The following is a 24,312-nucleotide window of genomic DNA, read 5'->3' as shown; positions in this document are numbered from 1 at the left end:
CTCAATTTACTATGCCTTTTGCTCTTTAGACAATAGACATATTCATGTAAACAATGCCTTTGATATTCATTTCTACTTTGTAAATCTTAATTTTTTTATAATGTTTTTATTTTAAATATAATTTATGAAGAAAAAATAAATATTTATGATTAATTTGGTGAGAATAATGGTAAGTATTTATTTTATTGCATCAGAAAAACAAGTTACAAGACAACTTTTTATTTTCATGACATAACAAAGCAAGTTGTCGTCACAGTAAGTCCATATTTAGGGAGTGTTTAGGAAGTCCATATTTAAGGAGTGTTTAGGAGAGCTTTTGTTTATTTAAAAGTAATTTTTATAGAGATTATTTTAAAATTAGTGAAAAATTAAAGTACTTAAAGTTGGAGTGTTTGATGAATAATTATTTTCAAATTTATTTTTTAGTTAAGTAACAATAATATCCTTAAACTATATAAATCAATGTTTTATAACTATCTAAATATAATTTTGATACACTATTTATTTATATAATTATTATTATATTTTAAATATTGCATCAAAATTATTATTTTTTATAATGAAAAATATATAAAATTAATAAAAAATAAAATAAAATAATGACAAAATTTATATAAATACACAGAAATATGTATAAAAAAATCTAAAAATACAAATTATATAAAATATTATTTAAAAATAAATATTACAGAAGTGTGGTGATAATTATGTTAAATGATAAATTTATTAAGGTTATAAATATGATGATAATTATATTAAATGATATATTTACGAAGGACATCAATGTCAAGTTTTAATTTTATATCATTAAAAAAACAGAATAAAGAAAAAGTATCCAATTCTGGCTTCCGAGTAAAATTGAGGGGCCCATTTGAAAGATGTCTCTTCAATTTTTACCCTTGCAAATTCCATCTATTTAAACACTACACATGCAAGATTACGAATTAAATAAGAAAAGCCATATTCTCAATCCTGTTTTTTATCCACTTAAAACTTAAAAGATACAATAAATGTACTTATTATCAATTCCAATTATTTAATATTAGAAAATAATAATACACAAGTGCTAGTTTTTAAAATCGATTAAAGTGAGATGATGAGAGTTGAAACAACACCTCTTTTTTTTTTTGAAAGAATTATAAATCTAAATTCTATCAATTTTAACCAATTTTCAGTATTTATTTTAAATAATAGAAGTATTATTTGCTTGTTGAATTTAAACATTCAATATTAAATATTTATTACTACACCATTTACATTTCCCAAAGAGTTTTTCCATTTTTTTATTTTCAAAATTTAAATTAAAAATTTTTTAAAAAAAAGTCAGCTTGCCACTACTCGAATATGTTTAATAAATTGAAAATTTTCATGCAACTATTTTCTTGAATGTCATTTTTGTGATTTTACTAATGGTCGTGTCGTTTATTTGTTTTAGGGGGTTGTAACTGTTTATAAGGACCGGTTAGGGTGGTGAGAATGTATCACAAATCGAAATTAGTTGTTAATTTCAATTCTTAATTAGTAGTGCTTGCACAATTCTTGATAAATTATGCATTTGCAAACAATTTTGGATTTTTGTTTAGTTGTCTGGTAGTCATCAGGAATGGAGATCAAATTTTCTGTCCCAAATTTTTGTGTCCTCATATTTCATTGCCGATCGGACGGACTAAATCACATTTCAAAGATGCAGTGTACATCACGAAGATGTTTAGCCCGTCCGATCAATAATGAGATACAGAGATACGAAAATCTTATTACAGAAGATTTGATTTGTTAGGAATGGCCCCTTTTGTTTTGCTATATACTGACATATTATACTTCTACACAATTTTCTTTCTGATAGAGAAACTGATTATAACCTTACATCTGATGAGACATACATTCTGTGTGCTAATGATATGCATTTGTGATACCTGAATCTTTTGGGATGGTATATGAATGAATGAGAATGGTCCTCTATTTGGAATATGTAGAATCGTTGTCTTGTTTCTGGATTTTTCTAGATTTTTATGAGGATAGAAATTTAAGTTATGTGTTATTTCTTTGAACTTTTGTATTTTCTCTTTCATTCATTTTTGTGTGCTCCGTGTTGGATTGTAAGGTTACCAATAAATTCTCATATTAAAAATATATATGAAAAATTATAGACTTATAAAAAAAAAGTTTTTTCTATTGTTATGAGGCCTTTTGAAAAAAGTTCAAAAATAAAATCATGAGAGTTTAGGCCCAAAGTGGATAATATCATGTCATTGTGGAGACATCTAAATTCCTTCAGTCCTAACAATTAGTATCAGAGCTCGGACAGTTAGAAAGTCTAACTGTTGACTGTACACAATAATTATGGTCTAATCGAGCCATGTGAATAGAATATTGATCTCAAATAAAGAAAATGATGACTCTTGTATCCAGATCATGAGGACTAGATACGAAGTCTTTCCACCGGCCATCAGGATAAATCGGGAAGTACTCGCAGCGGGTAGTTCAGGAACCCAGCATCCTTTAGTTGCGTGCCCCATTTAGAAAAAAAATTCCTACAAATTTGTCATAGTTAGAACTTGAACTGTGAATATCTGGATAACAACCTGAATATCCTACCGTTACACATCAAATGATATTTAAAGATATACAGATAGGGAGTAATATTGGAAATTAAATGGCATTATTATCACATTCCTTTCGAAGGATTTGTTCAAACTTGCATTATTGTCAATTTACAATGTGAACGAAACACCTAGTTTATCATTTTTATCAATTTACTATTAGACCTATGTAAAATCTCACATTCCCAGTAAATCATAAATTACATTCTCGGGAGACATGTCCCCATGGTGATCTCTGATTTCATGAACCAAACACCCCCTAGATGGACTGCATTTGAGCTCAAATTTTCTTGCAAGAACTTTAAAGCACAATTTATCAATACTGGCTTTTCCATCAGATCACCAACATCAACATGAGATAAGCCATCAATTATAAGACAAATGTTTTAGCACTCATAAAACGATCTCCAGGGAACAAATTGATCATATTTATGTAGGAGTCAATATCGATGGTAAATAAATATTTTGACAAACAGGACTAATGGTTGTTTAGTTAAAGATAAACACAACACATAAGTAGTTCAATGATCAACCCCTCTCCAAGGTACATTCGCAGGTTCATTCAAACATAGTCAACAAACAGCATCAATAAGAAGTCATGTGAAGAAAGCAACCTAACATTAGGAAGCTTACCTCACAGATAAGTTCACCTTGGAATCCTCCTGCCACAAGCAAGTTATCTTTCACAGCTAGAGTACTAACTTGTGTCTGTGAAAATCCTTCCAACAAGCTAAACCTCAAATTTTTCTACTATGGATGGTTGATCAAGAGAGTAAGGTGTGCTACAAAGGACAAACAACAGGAATTTGATGTGGGTGGGCAGTAGAGTAACACATGCAAAACCATCAAACTGTCATCATTCTTGTATTAGAAGAAACTGATAGCTATAGGGAAATTAATAACATATATGGTGAAAGTGTTGTCTACCCTGAAGCACTATCCTAACAAGAAAGAAATATAATTCCGACTGAATAAAACTTGTATATATTAATAGATTCCAACAGATCGATAGCTAAAAGCTTGCTTCCTATATTCACTGATGAAGAAAGCGTATTCCAGTTTAAATTAAAAGTTAAAACCACAAAATGTGGGCATACCAGAAAATTAATTTAATTTAATAGAAAAATACAAACTCCACGTTGGATATCAGAATACAGCAACTCATTTCAACAAGACCATGAGATTGTAGAAAAATGGAGCCATTAGTTCCAAGCCTAAGAATGGAACAAATTCACTCACGTGGAAATAAAGGATAGTGGATTTTACAGATCTTGTATTTCGCTGGAAGTCATAGTACATGCCACCTTTCTCAGTTGGTTTGCATTCCTGCATGATCAACCAGCAGAAAAACAGGAATTGAATGGTCAAAGAAGAATGTGTACACTAGTAAATGATAGCTACTCATTCATCTCAGTGCATGCCTTTTCTGATTTTTCTCCAGAATTTGGTACATTCTTATAGTTTTTGTACTGCTCCAGCCTGGCTTGTCTGTACCTCTCACGTGTAATGCTTAATGTACTCCACGGTATTCCTTGAAGATCTTTTCCTTTCCTTGCTTGAGCAGAGGAAATATCATTTGCCCTTCCATTCTGAAAATTCCAAAGCCAGTAAGTTCTAAAAAACATAGAGCAGGATATTTTGTCGAAGAAGATGAACAAAGAAATAATTCTCCCTCCAATGCTTAGGACGGTATTTTGTTGAAGAAAACCGAGCCCACTCTGGCTTAGAACAAGAAGGTACCCGGCTCAAACAATTTAGGGTAGTAAAAGCAATGAAAGAGCTGAGCAGTCAAAGGAAGGCCGTGTAGGTGGAAAAGAATTACTACCCCGCATAACAACTTAAAGGAGTTTGGCACTAATTGGTGTAGGGAAATACGAAAATATTTACAGACGACGGAAAAAAAAGGATAAACAAGAAACTAAAGACCTGCATTGAATTAGTCCTTAAAGAAAGTCAAAAAGTCGGCTGGCAGCTCGTGTGGCTGGTCGTAAGCGGAAGGAAAGGCAACTTGATAAGAAGAGGGAAATTGGTATGTGGATTTCAGCTTTTCTATGTCGTCCCCGTCAAACATGGACTCGGTGGAAGTATACCAAAGTCCAGATACGAGCACCAGAGGCTGCGAGGAACTAGCCATCGAGAATAAAGAATACGAGAAGAATCAACGAATGGATTCAGCAAAGGAAAGAACGAAGAAGCTTACTCATGAAAGTGGTTGTCGGAGAAGAAGAAGCGTCACAGAGGCTGCTCGAAGACGAAAACAGAAGGAGTGAAGATGACGATGACGCGAAGTAAGGTTTAAAAACCTCGTGGTCGATCGCCTTGAGCCGTCTGATTAAGGGTTACAAAAGACTAGGAGAGAATCCGGCCGTAGAATTTGAAATGGTGTCTGTCACATCACCAGCAGATATCCATCTGTCACGTCGAGCGTGTGGCGGCAAAAAGTGGGGCACGTGTCAATAGGTCATAGTAGCCCATTAATGAGGCTTAATTAAAAGGTATGAACTGTGTGTTCTGATAACTAGTATTTTTGTGTATTATTTTAGCTCTTATTATTGACATTTTTACCTTCTCACATACTTAATTTCGTGTTTATACTATGTGTTGTGAGTAGAAATTTATTTTGAACTTAAATATAAATTTCCTATAATTATGGAATTTAATTGCATGTTTTTATTTTGATTTTGTAGGAAATTCAAAGAATCATGAATTAGGGTCAGATCGGATCAAATCTGGCTTGATTTGGAGGTCAAACGGAGGAGATCAAGTTGAATGAATATGAACTGTTGATCCAGATCAAGAGAGATCTTCCCCTTTCATTCAACTCTAAGTATCCTGCCCTTGACGCAGATCTGAAATGATATGGACCATTGGATCCAAGCAAGAAGACAACTTGATCTAAACGGTTCATCAGCGAGATCAATGGCGAGTCATGAATTAGGGTCGGATCGGATCAAATCTGGCTTGATTTGAAGGTCAAACAGAGGAGATCAAGTTGAATGAATATGAACCGTTGATCCAAATCAAGAGAGATCTTCCCCTTTCATTCAGATCTAAGTATCCTGCCCTTGACCCAAATCTAAAATGATATGGACCATTGGATCCAAGCAAGAAGACAACTTGATCTAAACTGTTCATCAGCGAGATCAATGGCTAGATCTTCATCTATCTCCTTCATCAAAATGAATGGCTCAGATGAAGATCCCCTTCATCACTTTAATCAAATGGTCAAGATCAGCTCTTCATCAAGATGGACGGCTCAGATTCAAAGAGGAAAAATCTTCTCTTAAACCAACGCGACGTCACAGTGACTGGAATCCCCTTCTCCGCGCGGCTTCTTCTCCTCGCGTCGGCTAGGTTTCGCGACAAACTCCCCGACAACGGCGCCAATTTGATTAAGACCCATTTCACGATAAAATTTAGAATTTTATTAATAACTAGCATTTTGATGTACTATTTTGACTCTTATACTTAGCATTTTTACTCTCTCGTATGCTTAATTCTGCATTTATATCATGTTTTGCGAGTTGATATCTATTTAGAGTCTTGATATAATTTTTCCTATATTTTCTAGGATTTTATCTAAAAGGTGCATCTTGTTTTGTAGGGAAGCATCTAGGTCGTTGATCAGGATCCAATAATCCAAGGGTTCATCAAGAAGTAGAGCTCCAATTCAATGTAATTCCAAAAGCCCAATTTCATCCTCTTAATGGATTCAGATCCCATCAACCAAAACCAAAATCCAATAACCCATTAACCTTACCCTTTTTCTCCCGAGCTCGAACAGTAGACACATCTTCTTATCGCGTTTCTTCCTCGCGCGGCTAGGTCTCGCGACAACCTTCCGCCGCACACCTCTTCCCCTTTCTTTCTCTTCACAACCGGTCGGCGGCCATTCTCCTTTCCTTCACTGCCGCCGGCCGGCCCTCCACAGTTGTTCTTCTTCTTCTCGATTTCAATCGGCCTCCTCTGCTTCTTGATTCCAGTAGCGACAACAACCAATTCCAGAGCTGGGCTTTTTGTGTCACAGTAGGGACTTTAATTCTGCTACTTTACATGACTCTTCTAGTTATTTATATTGTGATGCTGTAGTTGATTCTGATAAAATTATCATTGATGATATTGTTGATTCAGATATTCTTGATGTTACAGGTGTTATTGATGATGATGGAAGTGTAGGAGAAACTCAAGAATCGCTTCCTTTGACTATTCTTCTACCAGCTGAGCCTGCTTTTGTACTTTTTGATGATGGAAGTGTAGGGGAGACCCAAGAATTGCTTCCTTTGATTATTTCAGTTGAGTCAGTGGAGCCTGCTTTTGTACTTAGTGACGATGGAAGTGTAGGGGCAACTCAAGAATCACTTCCATTGATTGTACCTAACCCAGAGCCAAATCCTTCGCTTGACCAAGATAATGTCGCATTCACTATTTTAGAACCTCCAGGTACCTTTCAGGATGGTAAGGTCAATGTTTCTTCTGAATTCTTAGAAAATTCTATGGAGGTAATTCCTTCTGATTGTATAGAATGTGACATATTTTGATTCATGCTCTGTTACTTTTGATATTATTCTTGGTACATCTCACACAACATGCGTGCAGGAATTGCATCATTCTCTTTTTAGTGTGCAGGATTTCTACAGATATTTCATTGGCAGTCAATTACACAAGGATGCATTCTATCATTTGACGAAAGCCCTAACCTTTTATGCAATAATGAAGCTCTTGGAGTGGATACTCCAACTGAACCGTCTTCGGCCACCGGAGAAAATTTTTTAGGAGAAGATGGTGGAGGGAGCGGTCTTTACTTTACCTACATTCATTCCACTTCCAGATTGTCTTCTGGAACTAAATCGACTCCGACTGCTAGAATTTCAAGGGAGTTTGTTCTATCTTACTTTTTCTTTTTCTTTATGTTTGTATATATGTCTTTACTTTCTTTGCTTTGTTTGTGTTATTTTCTTTTGCTTGGCAGTTCATTTTTAATTTGTCTCGTCGGTTTTCATAATAAATTCCCTATGCATCCTTTTTATCATCTTAGAAATTGTGAAAGTTAGTTAAATTTAATTATCAAATTTGATGATTCATTGTCATGATTGGATTCTTGGATTGCATGTGATTACAACTTGATGATGGATTCTATGTTGATAGATTGAGATGATAATTTTTAATATACTTAGTAAGGATATTTTTGAGTCTATTATTCCTATTGATGTGTGATGCACTTGTGGTTAATGCTACTTTAGAACATGCTTAATTCTTTCGAGACCGCATTTTCATAGGTTTGCATGATTTTTATGAAAGCTATCTCACTTTCTTTTATTTATTCTTTTTGTTATCACACTTTTCTTGAATAATCCCCCTATTTTTGGAAATTTTATTTTTTCTCTCTCTTCCATTCATTTCCACTTTACTCTTCTTATGGATGTGGATATTTTTTAATGTACATGATGAGTATTTTACCCAGGATGGACAAAAGTGTAAGTGTGAAGGAGAGAAATAGCTTAGTAGAATTTAGGGGAAACATAGGTGAATCATGCTTGATCACCATAGGTAAATCATGCTATGTATCTTTTTATTTGAGTTAATGATGATGATGTATAGGAAAGATGCACGATATGTTGAAAAAAAAAAGAATGGAAAAAAACTAAATCAGGAAATGGAAAAAAAGGAAAAAAAAATCAAAAGAAAAAAATGGAAACAGAAACGTGAAAAAAGGAAAAAAAATAGAAAAAGAAAAATACTTTGACATATTGTGCTATTTTTGTATTCATGTGTGGTAGAATTTTTTTGGAAATGACAATCTTTATTGTAGCAACATTTAGATTCCATTATATATCATGAGTGATTTTTATTCAAAGACTACAGTAGAGGTTGTCTACATGTTTATTGGATTTGTGAAAAGTTAGCTTGGTGTTTTGACATTATGTCATTTTATACGCCTTTGTGGTAAAATTTTTTGTGAGTGACAATTTTTACTTTAGCAACATTAGATTTTATTGTATATTATGAGTACTGGATGTTTATTGAAAAGTTATAGTAGATGTTGTTCACATTTTTTGAGTTGTGAAAAGCTAGGTTGGGAGTTTGGATGTACTATGTTTTGGACATTATTTTTTTGTACTCATCTATATAACATTCTAATATATCTATGTCTTCTACCATTACCTTGCTTAATCTTTCTTACTATTTTTCTTACACTATCACTTGCTTTGATTCATGTTTTTCTTACATTTCAAATAATGCCTTCATTATTTTATTGTGCATTCTTATGTATATAGTGGTGGAGATTAGAAGCACAGCAAGCATATGGTAGTGCATGAATCCATGAGTAGCTTGAGTGAGCCCCACTATTGCATTTATATGAGAGGAGAGCCGCCATTACTTTCCTTGTGAGGTTATTTTATTATCATTTTCAGTTTATCAATTATGGATTGAAGTTATCATGTTTGTTAATTAATGTATGAATTGAATTCATGATTGCTTGGGTCATTTGAATTGGATAATCCTAGGTAACTCTCTTTTCACTATTTTCTATATATGATTGAGAATTGCTATGGGAATGTATCTTAGTTATTTTCTTATTTTATTTACATGCTCGAGATGAGCAAGAATAAGTGTGGGGGAGTTGACAACTAGTATTTTTGTACATTATTTTGGCTCTTATTATTAACATATTTACCTTCTCATATACTTAATTTGGTGTTTATACTATGTGTTATGAGTAAGAACTTATTTTGGACTTAAATATAAATTTCCTATAATTATGAAATTTAATCGCATGTTTTTATTTTTGATTTTGTAGGAAATTCAAAGAACTATGAATTAAGGTCGGATCGGATCGAATTTGGCTTGATTTGGAGGTCAAACGGAGGAGATCAAGCTGAATCAATATGAACCGTTGATCCAGATCAAGAGAGATCTTCCCCTTTCATTTAGATCTAAATATCCTACCCTTGATCCAGATCTGAAATGATATGGACCATTGGATCCAAGCAAGAAGACAACTTGATCTAAGCCGTTCATTAGCGAGATCAATGGCTAGATCTTCATCCATCTCCTTCATCAAAATGAACGACTCAGATGAAGATCCCCTTCATCACTTTAATCAAATGGTCAAGATTAGCTCTTTATCAAGATGGATAGCCCAAATTCAAAGAGGAAAAATCTTCTGTTAAACCCACGCAACGACACAGTGACTGGAATCCCCTTCTCCGTGCGACTTCTTCTCCTCGTGTCGGCTAGGTTTCGCAACAAACTCCCTAGCAACAACGCCAATTTGATTAAGACTCATTTCACGACAAAATTGGGTCTTAATCATGCTCAACTATAATGATCAGAGATTTACACGGTCTTCTAGAAATTGAGATGATGACAACCCTTATCATTGGGCACCCAGCTAACAAAGTCGAGAGAAATGGAAGAAATCGCTAAGTATGGGCGTCCACCATCCCGATCGGCACATATACTCGATTATGGTATAGCCAAACGACCGATCCAACACCAAACTTATGACATGTCATCCGAACGGCAGCTACACATCTCCAACAAAGGAATGGGCGGTCAGCCCTCTGACCGATTACCAAGCCATGGATAGTGTTCGATCGGAGGAGGTCACTCAATATGTTACTTGTCCAATCAATCGGAGTTGCCGCCTCCTTCGACTAGACTTGAGGAGAAAGCTTGTGATGTGGTGATAAAGGGGCCCACAAGTGTAGGTCAAAGGAAGAAGATAGCAACCGACGTGGAGGTCAAAGTTAAGGAGGTCAACGCCAAGAACCAACGAGCTCACTAAATGGTAGCTGAGCGGAGCCCTACAATAAGGGTTGACCGGGCATGAGTCACCTGACCGACAATGGGATGAGCCAAGCGAAGGCGCGTGTAGATGACCGGATCGTTATTTTGGTCGACCATGAGTCGCCCAACCTGTAATGGGATGAGCCAAGCGAAGACATGTGTAGATGATTGAATCGTTGTTTCGGTCAGACATGAGTCGCCCGACTGGCAATGGGATGAGCCAAGTGAAGGCGCATGTAGATAACTGGATCGCTATTTCAGTTGGACATGAACATACTATCTAAACTTGTCATCGCAGGGAAGAGCAACAGAATAGAGGCATACTCGGTCGAGTAAGGAGTACTCGGCCGAGCAGTTATCCCTCTCGGTCGATCGGCGGGAACGTTGACGTGTATGTGGATATATTTTTGGGAGATGATGTCGTCAACACGTGGCATGATCTACAGGCAGATTGTACGACGGACAAATAAGAGGATGTGCTCACGATCAATTGGAGAACGTGTCTATGACCACGTGTCCAGGACTAATTAGGAAAAAGGAATGATATTTGCCGCGACAACTTGCCGCGACACATGTCCACGACTATGTTGGCAGCCCTCGTGGCCAACTCCACCTCAGCGCTCTCTCTCCGCGACGCGAATGAAATCCACTCGGGCCAAAACTTGTTCCTCGTGTGCCCTAACAAGCCCTCCCCTGTCGTTTTCTCTTCTCCCTCTCCAGCCCTAACTTCTTCGAAATCGCCGCAGCCCCTTCTCCCTCCTCGCTGAAGCAGCAACGGCACCCTCCCCAGCCCCAACTCCTTCGAAAGCGCCGCAACCCCTTCTTCCCCCTCGCTGAAGCAGCAACAGCACCCTCCCCAACCCCAACTCCTTCGAACAAGTTTTGCCCCTTCTTCCCCCTCGCTGAAGCAGCAACGGCACCCTCCCCTGCCGTTTTCTCTTCTCCCTCCCCTGCCCTAACTTCTTCTAAAGCGCTGCAGCCCCTTCTTCCCCTTCGCTGAAGCAACAACTGTTCTTCCTCAGCGAGGCTCGTCTCCCTCAGCGTTCGAAGAAGCAGTAACAACAAAGAGCAATAGTTTTGAGTACTCTTTGAGGTAATCAACTTCTTCTTCTACATCTTTTCTTTCTTCAATTCGTGGTAACCAAATCTTGAGGGATTATCCAAGCAACTAGCAAGCAAATGAATCTTAGTTAATCGGTGGCAGTCAACGGAATATTTAGGACAAGAATTAGACAATCAATATAGTAAAAAGGACATGTAGAATAACAAATAAAAGGTCTTACTTGCATAAATTTCAAGAGTATCAGATCCTCTTGCATATGATCTTAGTGGTTCAGCGTCCTTAGAGTATCAGATCCTCAACAGAGGCACTAGAAATGGATAGTTCATATTTTTAGTGCTATTTCATAGGAATTCAAGAATGCTATTCTAATGCAACTTGGTAAGCCTCAATTCCTGTTCTTTATGGGTGGGAAACACAACATGATCCTTTAGAACAATATGAACCAAAAGAAATTATTTTGTTAGTAGAAAGAAACTAATGATCTTGGATGTACATCAACTTCTGTTATTTGCTTGTATAACATAATAATGCAGTAGATGCTTTCAAAGCTGAGAGAACCAATATGACATTTGCTTGGCTTAGTTCCAATATGACAGATACTTTTAAAAGAAAATCAAAAGAAACATTATCTCTACATTCTCCATGTTATTTATTGGAAGAGACACAAATATTTGTTTCAGTTATTTCTTGCATATTATCTTTGTTTCAATTATTTCTTGCATGTTTCATGTTTCATATAGGCTTCGTTTTGTTTTATGTCTAATTCCTTAGCACAAGAACATAAAAGGCATGCCCTGTTATAGCTTTATTTTTGTGAAGAATGACATTGTTTTTTTAAATCTAATAATGAAAATTTAATTATTAGGTTGCTATTTCATGGCATCATCAAGTTATAGCAGCATCGAGAATACGAGATCTCAACCTATAACATGCAGAGACTGCGGACAAATAACATCGGTGTGCATTTCTAAGTCAACCAAGAATCCTGGAAGACACTATTATAGGTGTCGGCAACATGGATGGCAAAAGTGGGTGACGACCGATACTAGTTCATCTGGCAAAATTAAAAGTGAAGAGAATGCTTCTCATGGACATAATCCGACAATAATCAATATACCAAAATTCATTTGGATATCAGTGTTGGTGAACTTGATTCTCTTAGCCGTAATCTTAATTGTGTTGTTAGTTCATCTGGTTAGTTAGTGTTATGTCATGTTGATGTTGTAATATAAATGGTTAAATGTTTGTAATTCTGAACACAAACTTGGTTTGTTAGTTATATTATTAAACACTATTCGAATAGAAATTTTTGAGTGTTTATTTGGAATGTTTAATTGGTATTGTGTTGATTCATCTAAGGACTCAAAAAAAATTTCGACAGAGAAATTGACGGGGCTCAACTATTATCTAATTTGGAAGAATTTCATTGCCTCTGATTTGTAACTATTATTTTGATTCAAAATTTGAATTTCTAGTTATTGATCTATTACATATACTTAATTATTGTTTTAAATTTCATTTTCCTTCCTCTCCCTATAATAGTGTCAGTGTTGTGCATTAAATTTGTCCATTTAATACCTAAGCATTGGCATGATACCTGCAAATTAAAAAGCTCACAGCAGATGGTTAACGAATCACATTATCGTGGATCGGTCAGCAGACCGATCCACATTCTTTTTGACTGATCAGGCCTGATCGGTCCAGGAAGGCTCTGATCGGTCTGTGGACCGATCAGGCTATAGGTGGATCGGTCCACAGACCGATCCCCCTATCCTTTCTCCCGTTGCCTCCTGATCGGTCTACAGACCGATCAGTAATTCCCGTTGCCTCCTGATCGGTCTACAGACCGATCAGTAATTCTCGGTGAGTTCACTGATCGGTCACCAGACCGATCAAATATCATAGTATCACTGGATCGGTCAACAGACCGATCCAATGCCTATGTAGGTTTAGCGCTTCCCACCCTAAACCCTACAGCCTTCTTGGTCTAGAGAACGAGCTACCAGCCCTCTCTGACCTATTCCGGAGAACGAGCTACCAAGCCCTCTCCGACTTCGTCTGGTCCAGAGAACGAGCTACTGAGCCCTCTCCGACTTCGCGTGACAAGTTTCCATACTTGGACTTTTCCCTTCCACCTGATCAACCTTGACTTCGTCTGGTCCAGAGAACGAGCTACCGAGTCCTCTCCGACTTCGCGTGCCAAGTTTCCCTTCCACCTGATCAACCTTGATCAGTAATCAATCTGAGTTTAATTAATATCTGATACAAACTTAAATCAGTGTCAACATCAAAACAACAGCCAGGTCAGACTGTATCTTAATTATTGTTTTAAATTTCATTTTCCTTCCTCTCCCTATAATAGTGTCAGTGTTGTGCATTAAATTTGTGCATTGAATTGAGGGAGTCAGAGTTTGTATATGCATTGCATTGAATTTCATCTCTGTCATACATATTGTCCATCACAGCCTGCGTGGCCACTACAAATTCTCAGTGAAGCACTTCTTATGTAGTGGCTAGAAGAAAGAAACACTCAAAAATTGGCTGAATACAAATTCAACAATACATCAACAATTGACTCTTGATTCACAAACTGGCATACATCACAAATCTGTATTCAAGAAATAACATAAGTGAAGAAAGAACAGAAACAGTGCACGATGGCTTTGATGGTTCTTGATTCACAAACTGGCATACAAATTAAACAGCAGAAATTAAACAACAGATTGCCTGAATACAAATTCAATAGTACATCAACAATTGGTTCTTGATTCACAAACTGGCATACATCAAAAATCTGTATTCAAAGGCATAGAAAGCATGAAACTGCAAAACAGAGAGTTGAGGCTTGTGCTGAGGCTTGAAACCACAAGGGTGTGCATTCTGTAGTTTTGCGGCTATCTCCTTTTGAATGGCTCCTGTTCACGAACACAAACACAAGAAAGATTTAGAAAATTCAATGAACCAATAGCTTACCAAGGTGATATCAATAGTCGATTAAAGAAAATGAACCCACACTAGTATCGAAACACAACCCATTTTACCAAGGTGATATCAGTTTTGTCTACAGATTTTTTTACTACAGATAAGGAATTCAAATGATGATGGCATTAATTGTACTGAAGGTGTGTTTAACAATAAACTAGAAGAATACAAAATAACGTTGGAAGACAAGTTATAATTACCTGTGAGTAACAGCAAAAATGAATCATGTGGTCCAGCCAGTAAGAAACTTGTTTAGGTTACTCATAGCTGCAAGATAGATTATAAACAAACTTTAAACTATCTAAAACCACATGAATATACTTGAACAAAACCATAACACAATTATTTTAGGTAACTATTATATGCATCACATACCTTCTTTTGGGCCTTTGCAATTGATTTCTTCACTATTTGTTCAACCTTAGATTGCTTCCTCTTTATGGGTGGACGACCTTTGGTTCTTACTTTCAATGGAGAGTGTATCACTTTTGCCCCAGATGTAGATGCTTCTTCAAGTTGTTCAACCATTGATTGTCCATTCTCCAAAGCAATAATAAGTTTTTCCTTAGTGTCTTTCATGATTTTCACCAAAACAGAACAAATGTCGTCATTTTCAGCTCCAAGTTGTTGAACCTCTTGCATCAATGGGGTGAGAGTATTATACCGAAGTCTTTTTCCATCACAACCATAATCATCATATATGTTACTGATGCTTTGATACCCACGTTTAATATCTTTGCGCCATCGGTCCATAATATAACGCATAAGAACCTCAATAACCTTCATTCTCATTAACACTTTGATCACATGCCTACATAAAATTCCCCGGAACTCAAACAAACGGCACACACACTTCAATTGGCAATCTAACTCGGTATAATGTACCCTAAAGGAAACTTCTCTTCCAGGATGTCCATTATTTCCCAACATATTTTCTACTACTTCAAATATTAAAGTTTCCCCTTCTTCCCTCAACAAAGAGGCATCGCAAAACATCAACCCTCTTATTTCATCTTGGAACAACGTAAATATATTGTTAGTGTAGGCGTTTTGGAATTGTCTTTCAATAGAATGACCAAGAATAACTGGCATGATGGAATTAAAAGAAACAAAATCCAATTTTTTTTCATTCTCAATATTCTTCTTCAATGCACTATCATACTGTTCAACAAATTGCTTCAAAGATGTTTTAGAATGAACATAGTCATCAAAAAAATGCATTCATACTTTCACTTCTTTGAGTTGTGGACATACCAGCCCAAAAGTGATCTTTAACATACACCGGTACCCATCTATTCCGTTCCTCATATAAAGATTTCAACCAATCATTGTTCTCCAGCTTAAACTCCTCAATCATTCTTAACCAATTCTCATCACATTCATCAACTGTAAGAGAGTTATAAACAATGGTCTTCAATTGTTTCTTTATCATTTTGTATTGAGCATGACCGCCTAACTTCACTGGTAGTTTTTTCATAATATGCCAAAGACATAGACGATGATAAGAATTCCGAAATACCTCTTCAATTGCAATTGTCATTGCACGACATTGGTCTATGATTATAGCCTTTGGAGCACATCCGTGCATACATGTCAACCACGAGTTGAACAACCATGTGAATGTTGCTGAGTCTTCACTTGATATTAATCCACATCCCAACATAATAGATTGCCCATGATGATTCACCCCAACAAATGGAGCAAAAGGCATGTCATAACTATTAGTCAAATAAGTTGTATCAAAAGTCACGACATCACAAAAATAATCATACGCAGCCCTACATCTTGCATCTGCCCAAAAAATATTCTTTATTCGAGATTCACCATCTAAATCCAGCACATAAAAAAAGTTTGGGTTCTTACTTTGCATGCGGCAAAAATAATTACTCAAAGCTTCAGCATCTCCTTCCCCTAGCCTCAACCTTCTAGCTTCTGAAATATAATTTCTACATTTTCTCTCATCAAATGATAAATTCTCATAACCTCTAGCCTCAACTACACAAGAGTGAAAACTTTTGCTTAAAGTAATTCCAGCTTGATCATTTAATTCCAATTTTCTCTTCGTAGAAGAATCCAATACTTTATTACATCTAAAATGTCGTGACTTTCCAGGGCTCAAGAGATGATTATATTCAAGGTCTACACTAGTTATCACAAAGTTTCCATCATTTCGAACAGCTACATTAATCTTAGCTTTGCAATTTGTCTTACTAGAAGGTCGAGGATGTAAAACATTTTTAGCTTGAGATACTTTCTTACGATTTTTGGCACATCCAATAGAAAAATATTTTTATTTTCCATCATCTCCATTCCTACCACCTAATTTTGAAATACCAAAACCAGCATTGGTAGCATAGGAATTATAAAAAGTACGAACTTCTTCTTCAGAGGAAAATATCATTCCAATCTCAGGTAGCTTGACTTTTTCGACGGTAGATGGAGATGGGTCGATGTTATCCTTCATCTCATTTGAATCAAATTTTCCTTCTTCCATGATAATTTCTTCACCTACATTTATTAAGAGAAAAGTAGTATGCAACTTAGAAACTGAACATACAACTTAGGAGGGATCATCTTAATAGCACTGCGCATACATCTTAGCAGAGATCTAAGACTGCACATACATCTTAGCAGAGATCTAAGAAATAGCACTCCACATAAGAACTCTACTGCATTATTATGTTATACAAGCAAATAACAGAAGTTGATGTACATCCCAGATCATCAGTTTCTTTCTACTAACAAAATAATTTCTTTTGGTTCATATTGTTCTAAAGGATCATGTTGTGTTTCCCACCCATAAAGAACAGGAATTAAGGCTTACCAAGTTGCATTAGAATTCCTATGAAATAGCACTAAAAATATGAACTATCCATTTCTAGTGCCTCTGTTGAGGATCTGATACTCTAAGGACGCTGAACCACTAAGATCATATTCAAGAGGATCTAATACTCTTGAAATTTATGCAAGTAAGACCTTTTATTTGTTATTCTACATGTCCTTTTTACTATATTGATTGTCTAATTCTTGTCCTAAATATTCCGTTGACTGCCACCGATTAACTAAGATTCATTTGCTTCCTAGTTGCTTGGATAATCCCTCAAGATTTGGTTACCACGAATTGAAGAAAGAAAAGATGTAGAAGAAGAAGTTGATTACCTCAAAGAGTACTCAAAACTACTGCTCTTTGTTGCTACTGCTTCTTCGAACGCTGAGGGAGACGAGCCTCGCTGAGGAAGAACAGTTGTTGCTTCAGCGAAGGGGAAGAAGGGGCTGCGGCGCTTTAGAAGAAGTTAGGGCAGGGGAGGGAGAAGAGAAAACGGCAGGGGAGGGTGTCGTTGATGCTTCAGCGAGGGGGAAGAAGGGGCAAAACTTGTTCGAAGGAGTTGGGGTTGGGGAGGGTGCCGTTGCTGCTTCAGCGAGAGGGAAGAAGGGGTTGCGGCGCTTTCGAAGGAGTTGGGGCTGGGGAGGGTGCCGTTGCTGCTTCAGCAAGGAGGGAGAAGGGGCTGCGGCGATTTCAAAGAAGTTAGGGCTGGAGAGGGAGAAGAGAAAACGACAGGGGAGGGCTTGTTAGGGCACGCGAGGAACAAGTTTTGGCCCGAGTGGATTTCATTCGCGTCGCGGAGAGAAAGCGCTGAGGTGGAGGTGGCCACGAGGGCTGCCAACAGAGTCGCGGATATGTGTCGCGGCAAGTTGTCGCGGCAAATATCATTCCTCATTAGGAAATGTGTCCGCAACCAATAAGAGGATGTGCCCATGGCTCGAAAGCGCGCACGTTGCTCATCAGGGCATTATATAAAGAGGGATCCGTACACCGGCACAGTACGCGTAATTCACTTTGGGCGCTTGTATCCATCTTCTTCTTCATGTCGGTGACTAATTTGAACATCGGAGGGCCGACGTCGGGGACCCCTTCCCTGACCCGACATTGACATTTCTCGTGCTTATAAATTGGAGGATTATTTATATCCAGTCAACATAGCAGTCACATCCCAATTTTCCATATTTACAATTTTCGAACAGGACTAATTTCTAGAAGCTTGCCTAAGAGAAAACGTGATGCGCCGCAAATCTAGAAGCACATTTGCTAAATCCTTTGCTGTATTTGTTTTGTATCTCTGTTCATGTTATGGATTTGGTCGGTTGGATTTGATTAGAGAATGATTGTGTAGACTGTCCGTGTAAAGCAACCATGGACTTTTTGACCAAAGGAGAAAGGTCAAACTTTACATCAAGCATGAACCAACAAATTTTTAGAAAACAAAGGCATCAAAACAATAACACCCTGAATTTACAGTATCCTGTGCTTGAATCTGCTCATTCAGCTACTCCGTGCTTTTGATCATCTCTTTCTCCTGGTTTTGTCCCAATCTCTTTATGATCTCTTCAAGTAGAAATTCCTCATCTGTATTTAATTGATCCATGGCTTGCTCAAACTGTGCAAGCATCTGAGGATCAAACACCGGTTCCTCGTCTCTTTCATTAACAAATCCTAGCTCTGGAAACGCAAAACTACCGAACCTTGAGGCAATGGAGAAACGGGGGTGCTTCCCTTTGCTTCCTTGTCGAAGCCAGTCCTTCAAGCTCGTATTCTTTGTAAACTCAGCTTTGACTACTCCAACCCCCTTCAAAGTGGCTTCTTGTTCTGCACCGGCTTCATCTTTGAGCTCATCCTCCTTGTCACTTTCCTCTTTCACTACTCCAACCTCCTTCAAAGTTGCTTCTTGCTCTGCACCGGTTTCATCTTTGAGCTCATCCTCCTTGTCCCTTTTCTCCATGGCAGCAATTGAAGCTTCATAGCTTTGTAGCGCTTGTTTTATTTCATCATCTTTCATCTGTCCTACATTCTCCATTGATTTGTTCCTGGTCAAACTCTCATCTTTCGTAGGAGTTGCAATCTCTACTTCCAAGTTTTTGCTAATTACAACGAACTTATAATCAACTTTCTCAACCTCATCATCGTTAGTCTGAGCGTAGGTGGACTTTTCCTCCCTCAATTCTTGGTGATGCTCTTCTTTTTCTTCTTCTTCTTCTTCCAAACCATCCCACAATTCCCACGCATTGATGACTTCAACATCATTAGCACATGATGATCGAGTCACAAATTCCTCGGGCACAATGGTTGAATTCTTTTCAGGCCCTTCTGGTGCAATCATTCTCGACGCATAACTCGCAGAGCTGAGAAGGGCAGAGCGTTTCTCACCACCACCCTTAGAATTGAGTTCTTCTGGTAAGTTGGAACTCCATTTGATTCTTTGAGTGGTTTCTTTACTGTAACTCTCTGACTTTGTTAATGGCATGGAATAAATGCAGCCCATTCTTCAATTTATGTAGAACTGAAAGTAATGAAAAATAAAAGTTTCTTTACACGATTGCTATCTGTAACTAAATTTGCTTTCCACTAAATTCTCGATATCAAAGAAAAAAACCTTTATTTGAACAAGAGTGAACGTCGTTTAAAAACAATGATCATAAAAGAAGTTAATCTCAAAAACTGTGAGGCAGAGAATCAACAAACCTTAGAGACTCTGAAAATTGTTGCTGCTGAAGTTTCCTTTTTTTGTAGAACATCAAGCATGCATTCGATGAAAGCAAAAAACAATAACTATGTGGTTTCTATAAATACTTGTACACTGCAATAAAGAATGATCCCTGAGAATTTCTAATTTTAGCCACCCAAGTTTGACTATGAATTTTCTTTGTATATGTATGTCAGCAGACACTTTCTTTGTTTTTATCTGGTTGTTCAGATCAATGTTTTTGTATATATGAGCTGTCAGTCAATAGAAAACATAAAATTAAATAGGAAAAGGACTTGTGAGGAACTCGAGTGCCGGTTTTATTCAGGCGTTGATTTTGAAAAGGCAGTACTCAGTGATTAGGTCTCTGTAGGTTTTCATGGAGAATTCATAGAACTCAAACGGCTGCAGACTCTGGCTTAGATGAGTAGGTTGAATCTGATGCAGCACTGACTATACTGATAATATAAAGGAGTTGGGAAATCTCAACTCAGAAGTTTAAAGTCTATTCAATTCTCAAAAAATCATAACCATAATAATTATAATAGCATAAGCTTATCAGAATCTATAGTCTATAGTTAATTTTGAACAATAATTTTCAATTTGTAGATTTCCTTGCATCCAAAGAATTTTGTTGATGGGTACAAAACATAGCTTATTTTGAATTTGACCCCTCAATAAATTAGAAATTACATATATGGTATCCACACTATTATATTTCATGACAATTAAGCCCTTGAGTTGATTCGTTAATTCTAAATTAGTTCAACCTTTTCCAAAATATGCAGCCCAAAGATAAAAATTTTCAGTCATATTCCATGATTATATGTCTCGTAACATGTTATAAACTCTGTTGTCATGATAGAAGAAATTGTCAGTGCATGTTTGTCACATCTCCAAGAGATTGCTCTGTCAGCTAACATAAAAATATAGCTTTAAGTGAATCTCCTATTATCTTGGCATCTTGCGAAATCAGAGTTAGAATATCTTATAATCTCAAGAGTATATGACCTCTTATATGTATCTGACCTCTTATATGTGAGTATGTAATCACTAGTTCTCTTTAAATATCTCATTCCCCTCTTTGCTACTTTCTAAGGATCCATTCCTTGGTTGCTCAAATATCTACCCAATACTCCAACAATGTACGCAATATCCGAACGCGTACAAACTTAAACATACATAAGATTTTCTATTATCGAAGCATAGTAAATCTTTTGCATTTCTTGAATCTCAAGGCTTCCTTTAGGGTACTATTTAAGACTAAACTTGTCTCCTTTAGCAATCAGAGTGTTATTGCTAGTGTAATCGACCTCCAAGATTTTGATGCTTGTTTAACAATATGTTTAATGAGATCTAGTCAAGGTTGACCAAGTTAATTAGAAGCCCTAATAGGTCAAAATTGACCTAGACAATGGGAAAAGTCTAGTCAGGTCAATGTTGATCGGATAATTGGCAAAGTTAGAAGTCTTGATGGTCAAGGTGAAGTCCTGTCAAGGTTGACTTAAAGGTAGAAGTCTTGGTAAGTCAAGGTTGACCTAGGTAAAGATTGAAGTCCTGTCAGGTCTAGGTTGACATAGGCAAGAAGTCTTGGAAGAGTAAACTCCAAGAAAGTATGATCGAAAGGTTTTCGGTTGACTGCATACAGTAAACCGGACCAACATATTTTGAATATTGCTAAACATTATTTTACCTTTACTATTTATATTTATTGTGTTAATTCAGTGCTGTAGAAATGTCTTAGTGGATCAGGTCGATCAGACACTAAGCAAAAGTAAAAGTCTAAACAAGTCAGTCAGAACATATGTTTGGTAGGTAAATAAGATAAGTCATGTAGAGATCTTTTGTTTCAGAAGAGAGTGAGGACATGTCCCAGTTGGGACAACCTTAGACGTTAATCTGACTAAAGAAACAAACAGAGGTTTTTAAGTCAAGAACAGATAGTCTTAATTGTCATATTAATGCATGCATATTTATCTGTTCCTAACTTTATTTTATAGGATTACTATTATATATATTATGCTAACTCTGTTTTGTTGAAAATAGAAAATTGAGTTACCAAAATGTTCAATCGACCGATCTAAAGAGATAAGAACAGATCTAATTCAAATCAAGCCAACAAAAGGAAACATTGGTTTAGTCAACCGGTACCATGATCAGTCAATCAAACCTACTTGGTAACTTGAGATCAAATGAGATTGGATCGAGCAATAAAGGAAGTAATAGAGTTCAATCGATTGAACATAGGGTGGGTCGACCGAACACCTTTGGAAAGGACAGATCGGATTAGATCAAACCGTATAACAAAAGGAAATTCAAATGTTCACTCGACCAAACAAGGAGTCAGTTGATCAATAAAGGTTGATTTTATGGAAGATATGATCTAAGCAGATTGTACACTTGGACGCGAAGCCGAGCGGATTTAGGAATTTGGTCGATCGAAAAAGATTTAGTCGATCAGATAAAAAACTTATAAAAAGAGCCTCAAGGTAAGAGGCTAATCAACAATTTTTCTTTCATCATTCTTTGCTACTCAATTCATGAAGTGCTATTATTACTACGCCAAGAGAATGTCCAACAACTTACACTTACATTCGACATTTTGTTGTAGGTAATTGTATTGTATTTGCATTTCATTACATTTAATTATAAGAGATAGTAGCTTGATACTAACCTCTTTCTTTTTTGTATCGAGCTTTCCTCCTTCTTTGAAAAGCTTTTCGGAGAGGAGATAATTAGTAGATCGACTCTTGAAAATAATCCAAGGGATCATGGGCCTTGGAGTAGTAGTCACCGGATTGTGAACCAAGTAATTGCCCAAGTTTTTCGTATTGTATCTGTCTTTTAGCTGTGTATCTACTTTGATTTCAAAAGTAAAAGAAAGTTTTTATTGAGTAATATTCAACTCCCTCCCTTCTATCGCACTTTTCTATCCTATAGTTACCTAGGTTACAATCTTCCATGTAAAATCTGTTGGAGCAATCTAAGTGCCCTAGGTTTTGATTTTTGGGCAAAGGTTTAAGTTAGGTTTATTATTGTATTTGATATGCATTGTGAGTGTGCAAGATATAGGTACAACAAGGAAAGCCCAAGTGTGATATTGGGCAAAGGAGAAAAGTCCAAGAGGAGTCTTGGTAGTGTAAATCTAAGTATATAGTATTGACAACGTAAGTCCAAGTGTGACTTGACAATTGTTAAAGTCCCGAAGGTGAGAAACCTCTTGGCAAAGGAAGACCCGACAACTAGGACAAGGCCGAAGGAAGCTCCAAAAGGCAAGGCATGAAGGATGGGGAGGCATCCGAGGGGCACAAAGTTGATGGAGGAGGCTAGGTCTAGGTTTGTCGTACAAGGACGAGTGTTGAGTGAATGTACTCGCGGGGGAGGGGGGAGGATCAAAACCCTAGGGTTAAGGTTTTACCAGTCGACTGGGCCAGGGCACATAATATTTCTGTGTCCGACGGCTAGAAAAACAATAAACTAGCATTGTAGCAGTACTATAGCAGTCGACTGGTGTTTTCATGTATCGAGTCGTTGACATGTAACAGCCGAATTACACAGAGGGTAGCATATCAGTCGATTGGTAGGCGGAGTTTTTCAACTCGTAATCTATCTAACCAAGGCTTTGGAGCTTGGTTTGGGTTGACAAAATAAATTTAGTTAAAGTCTATTAGAAGTCTTTTAAGTGCTCCAAGCTCTTCTTGTGATCTAAGGGTTTTTGGATCAAGGTTGTGGCGTGATTTCTCAACCCACAAGGAGCTACATGAGCTAGTCGGAGTTTTTCGGGGAGTCATCTACATATAGCCATGGAGTAGGAGCCCTAATCTCCGAACCACGTTACAAAAATATGTCATTGGGTTTGTGTTTCTTATCTTTGTATTGTTTAGGGTTTAACTTCCTTATTAATATTTTTTTTTGTATTTTCGTTGTGTACTAACGAGTGTAGGAAGCGACGATTTGGGTCGGCTATTCACCCCCTCTAGCCGGGCATCAAGGTCCCAACAAAATCTTTTAAGCACTTTATCAATATAGCTCCTTTACGATAATCCAAGAATACCTCAAGAACAATCTCGATGTATTTGGATTTCTAGTACAAAAGATATGTTACCAAGATTTTTTATTTCAAAATATCTAGACAGAAATCTCTTGGTATCGTTTAACATACATCGTTTGTTACAAGCAAACTGTTGTCTACATATAGAACTAGGAAGATATACTTACTCTCACTGAACTTATGATACACACAATCATCTACCACATTCACCTCAAAATCAAATGAGATGACTATTTGATGAAATTTGTGTTACCATTGACGAGAAACTTGCTTTAACCCATAGATGAACTTCTTAAGTTTGCAAAC

General features: G+C 36.9%; 2 protein-coding genes across 2 annotated transcripts; both read right to left on the bottom strand.

Annotated features, from left to right (window-relative positions):
* Positions 1-13,818: 13,818 nt before the first annotated feature.
* On the bottom strand, positions 13,819-15,976 carry LOC122030387 (protein FAR1-RELATED SEQUENCE 6-like). Its single transcript, XM_042589593.1, has 5 exons — positions 15,725-15,976; positions 14,812-15,612; positions 14,204-14,248; positions 14,046-14,139; positions 13,819-13,931 (listed from the first exon to the last, which is right to left on the bottom strand). The coding sequence occupies exons 1-5, from the start codon at positions 15,974-15,976 to the stop codon at positions 13,819-13,821; spliced, it is 1,305 nt and encodes a 434-aa protein (XP_042445527.1).
* Positions 15,977-18,532: 2,556 nt separating this feature from the next.
* On the bottom strand, positions 18,533-20,082 carry LOC122029670 (midasin-like). Its single transcript, XM_042588760.1, has 2 exons — positions 19,955-20,082; positions 18,533-19,772 (listed from the first exon to the last, which is right to left on the bottom strand). Exon 2 carries the CDS (start codon positions 19,752-19,754, stop codon positions 18,762-18,764), a length of 993 nt encoding a protein of 330 aa, XP_042444694.1. The 5' UTR covers positions 19,755-19,772; positions 19,955-20,082; the 3' UTR covers positions 18,533-18,761.
* Positions 20,083-24,312: the final 4,230 nt, after the last annotated feature.

Source organism: Zingiber officinale, chromosome 10B (assembly GCF_018446385.1).
Source record: "Zingiber officinale cultivar Zhangliang chromosome 10B, Zo_v1.1, whole genome shotgun sequence".
Lineage (NCBI taxonomy): Eukaryota > Viridiplantae > Streptophyta > Magnoliopsida > Zingiberales > Zingiberaceae > Zingiber > Zingiber officinale.
The sequence above is the reverse complement of the archived record's forward strand: the minus strand, read 5'-3'. Positions and strand labels throughout refer to the sequence as shown.

What these genes read in the sequence shown, in the direction of transcription:
- LOC122029670 (XM_042588760.1), bottom strand. Translation starts at nt 19,754, where the DNA reads ATGGGCTGCATTTATTCCATGCCATTAACAAAGTCAGAGAGTTACAGT.
- LOC122030387 (XM_042589593.1), bottom strand. Translation starts at nt 15,976, where the DNA reads ATGACAATTGCAATTGAAGAGGTATTTCGGAATTCTTATCATCGTCTA. An exon ending in TTGCAAAGGCCCAAAAGAAG is followed by an intron (nt 14,249 to 14,811) that starts GTATGTGATGCA and finishes CTTTGAATACAG; the next exon opens with ATTTTTGATGTATGCCAGTT. An exon ending in ATCAAGAACCAATTGTTGAT is followed by an intron (nt 14,140 to 14,203) that starts GTACTATTGAAT and finishes TTTGTATGCCAG; the next exon opens with TTTGTGAATCAAGAACCATC.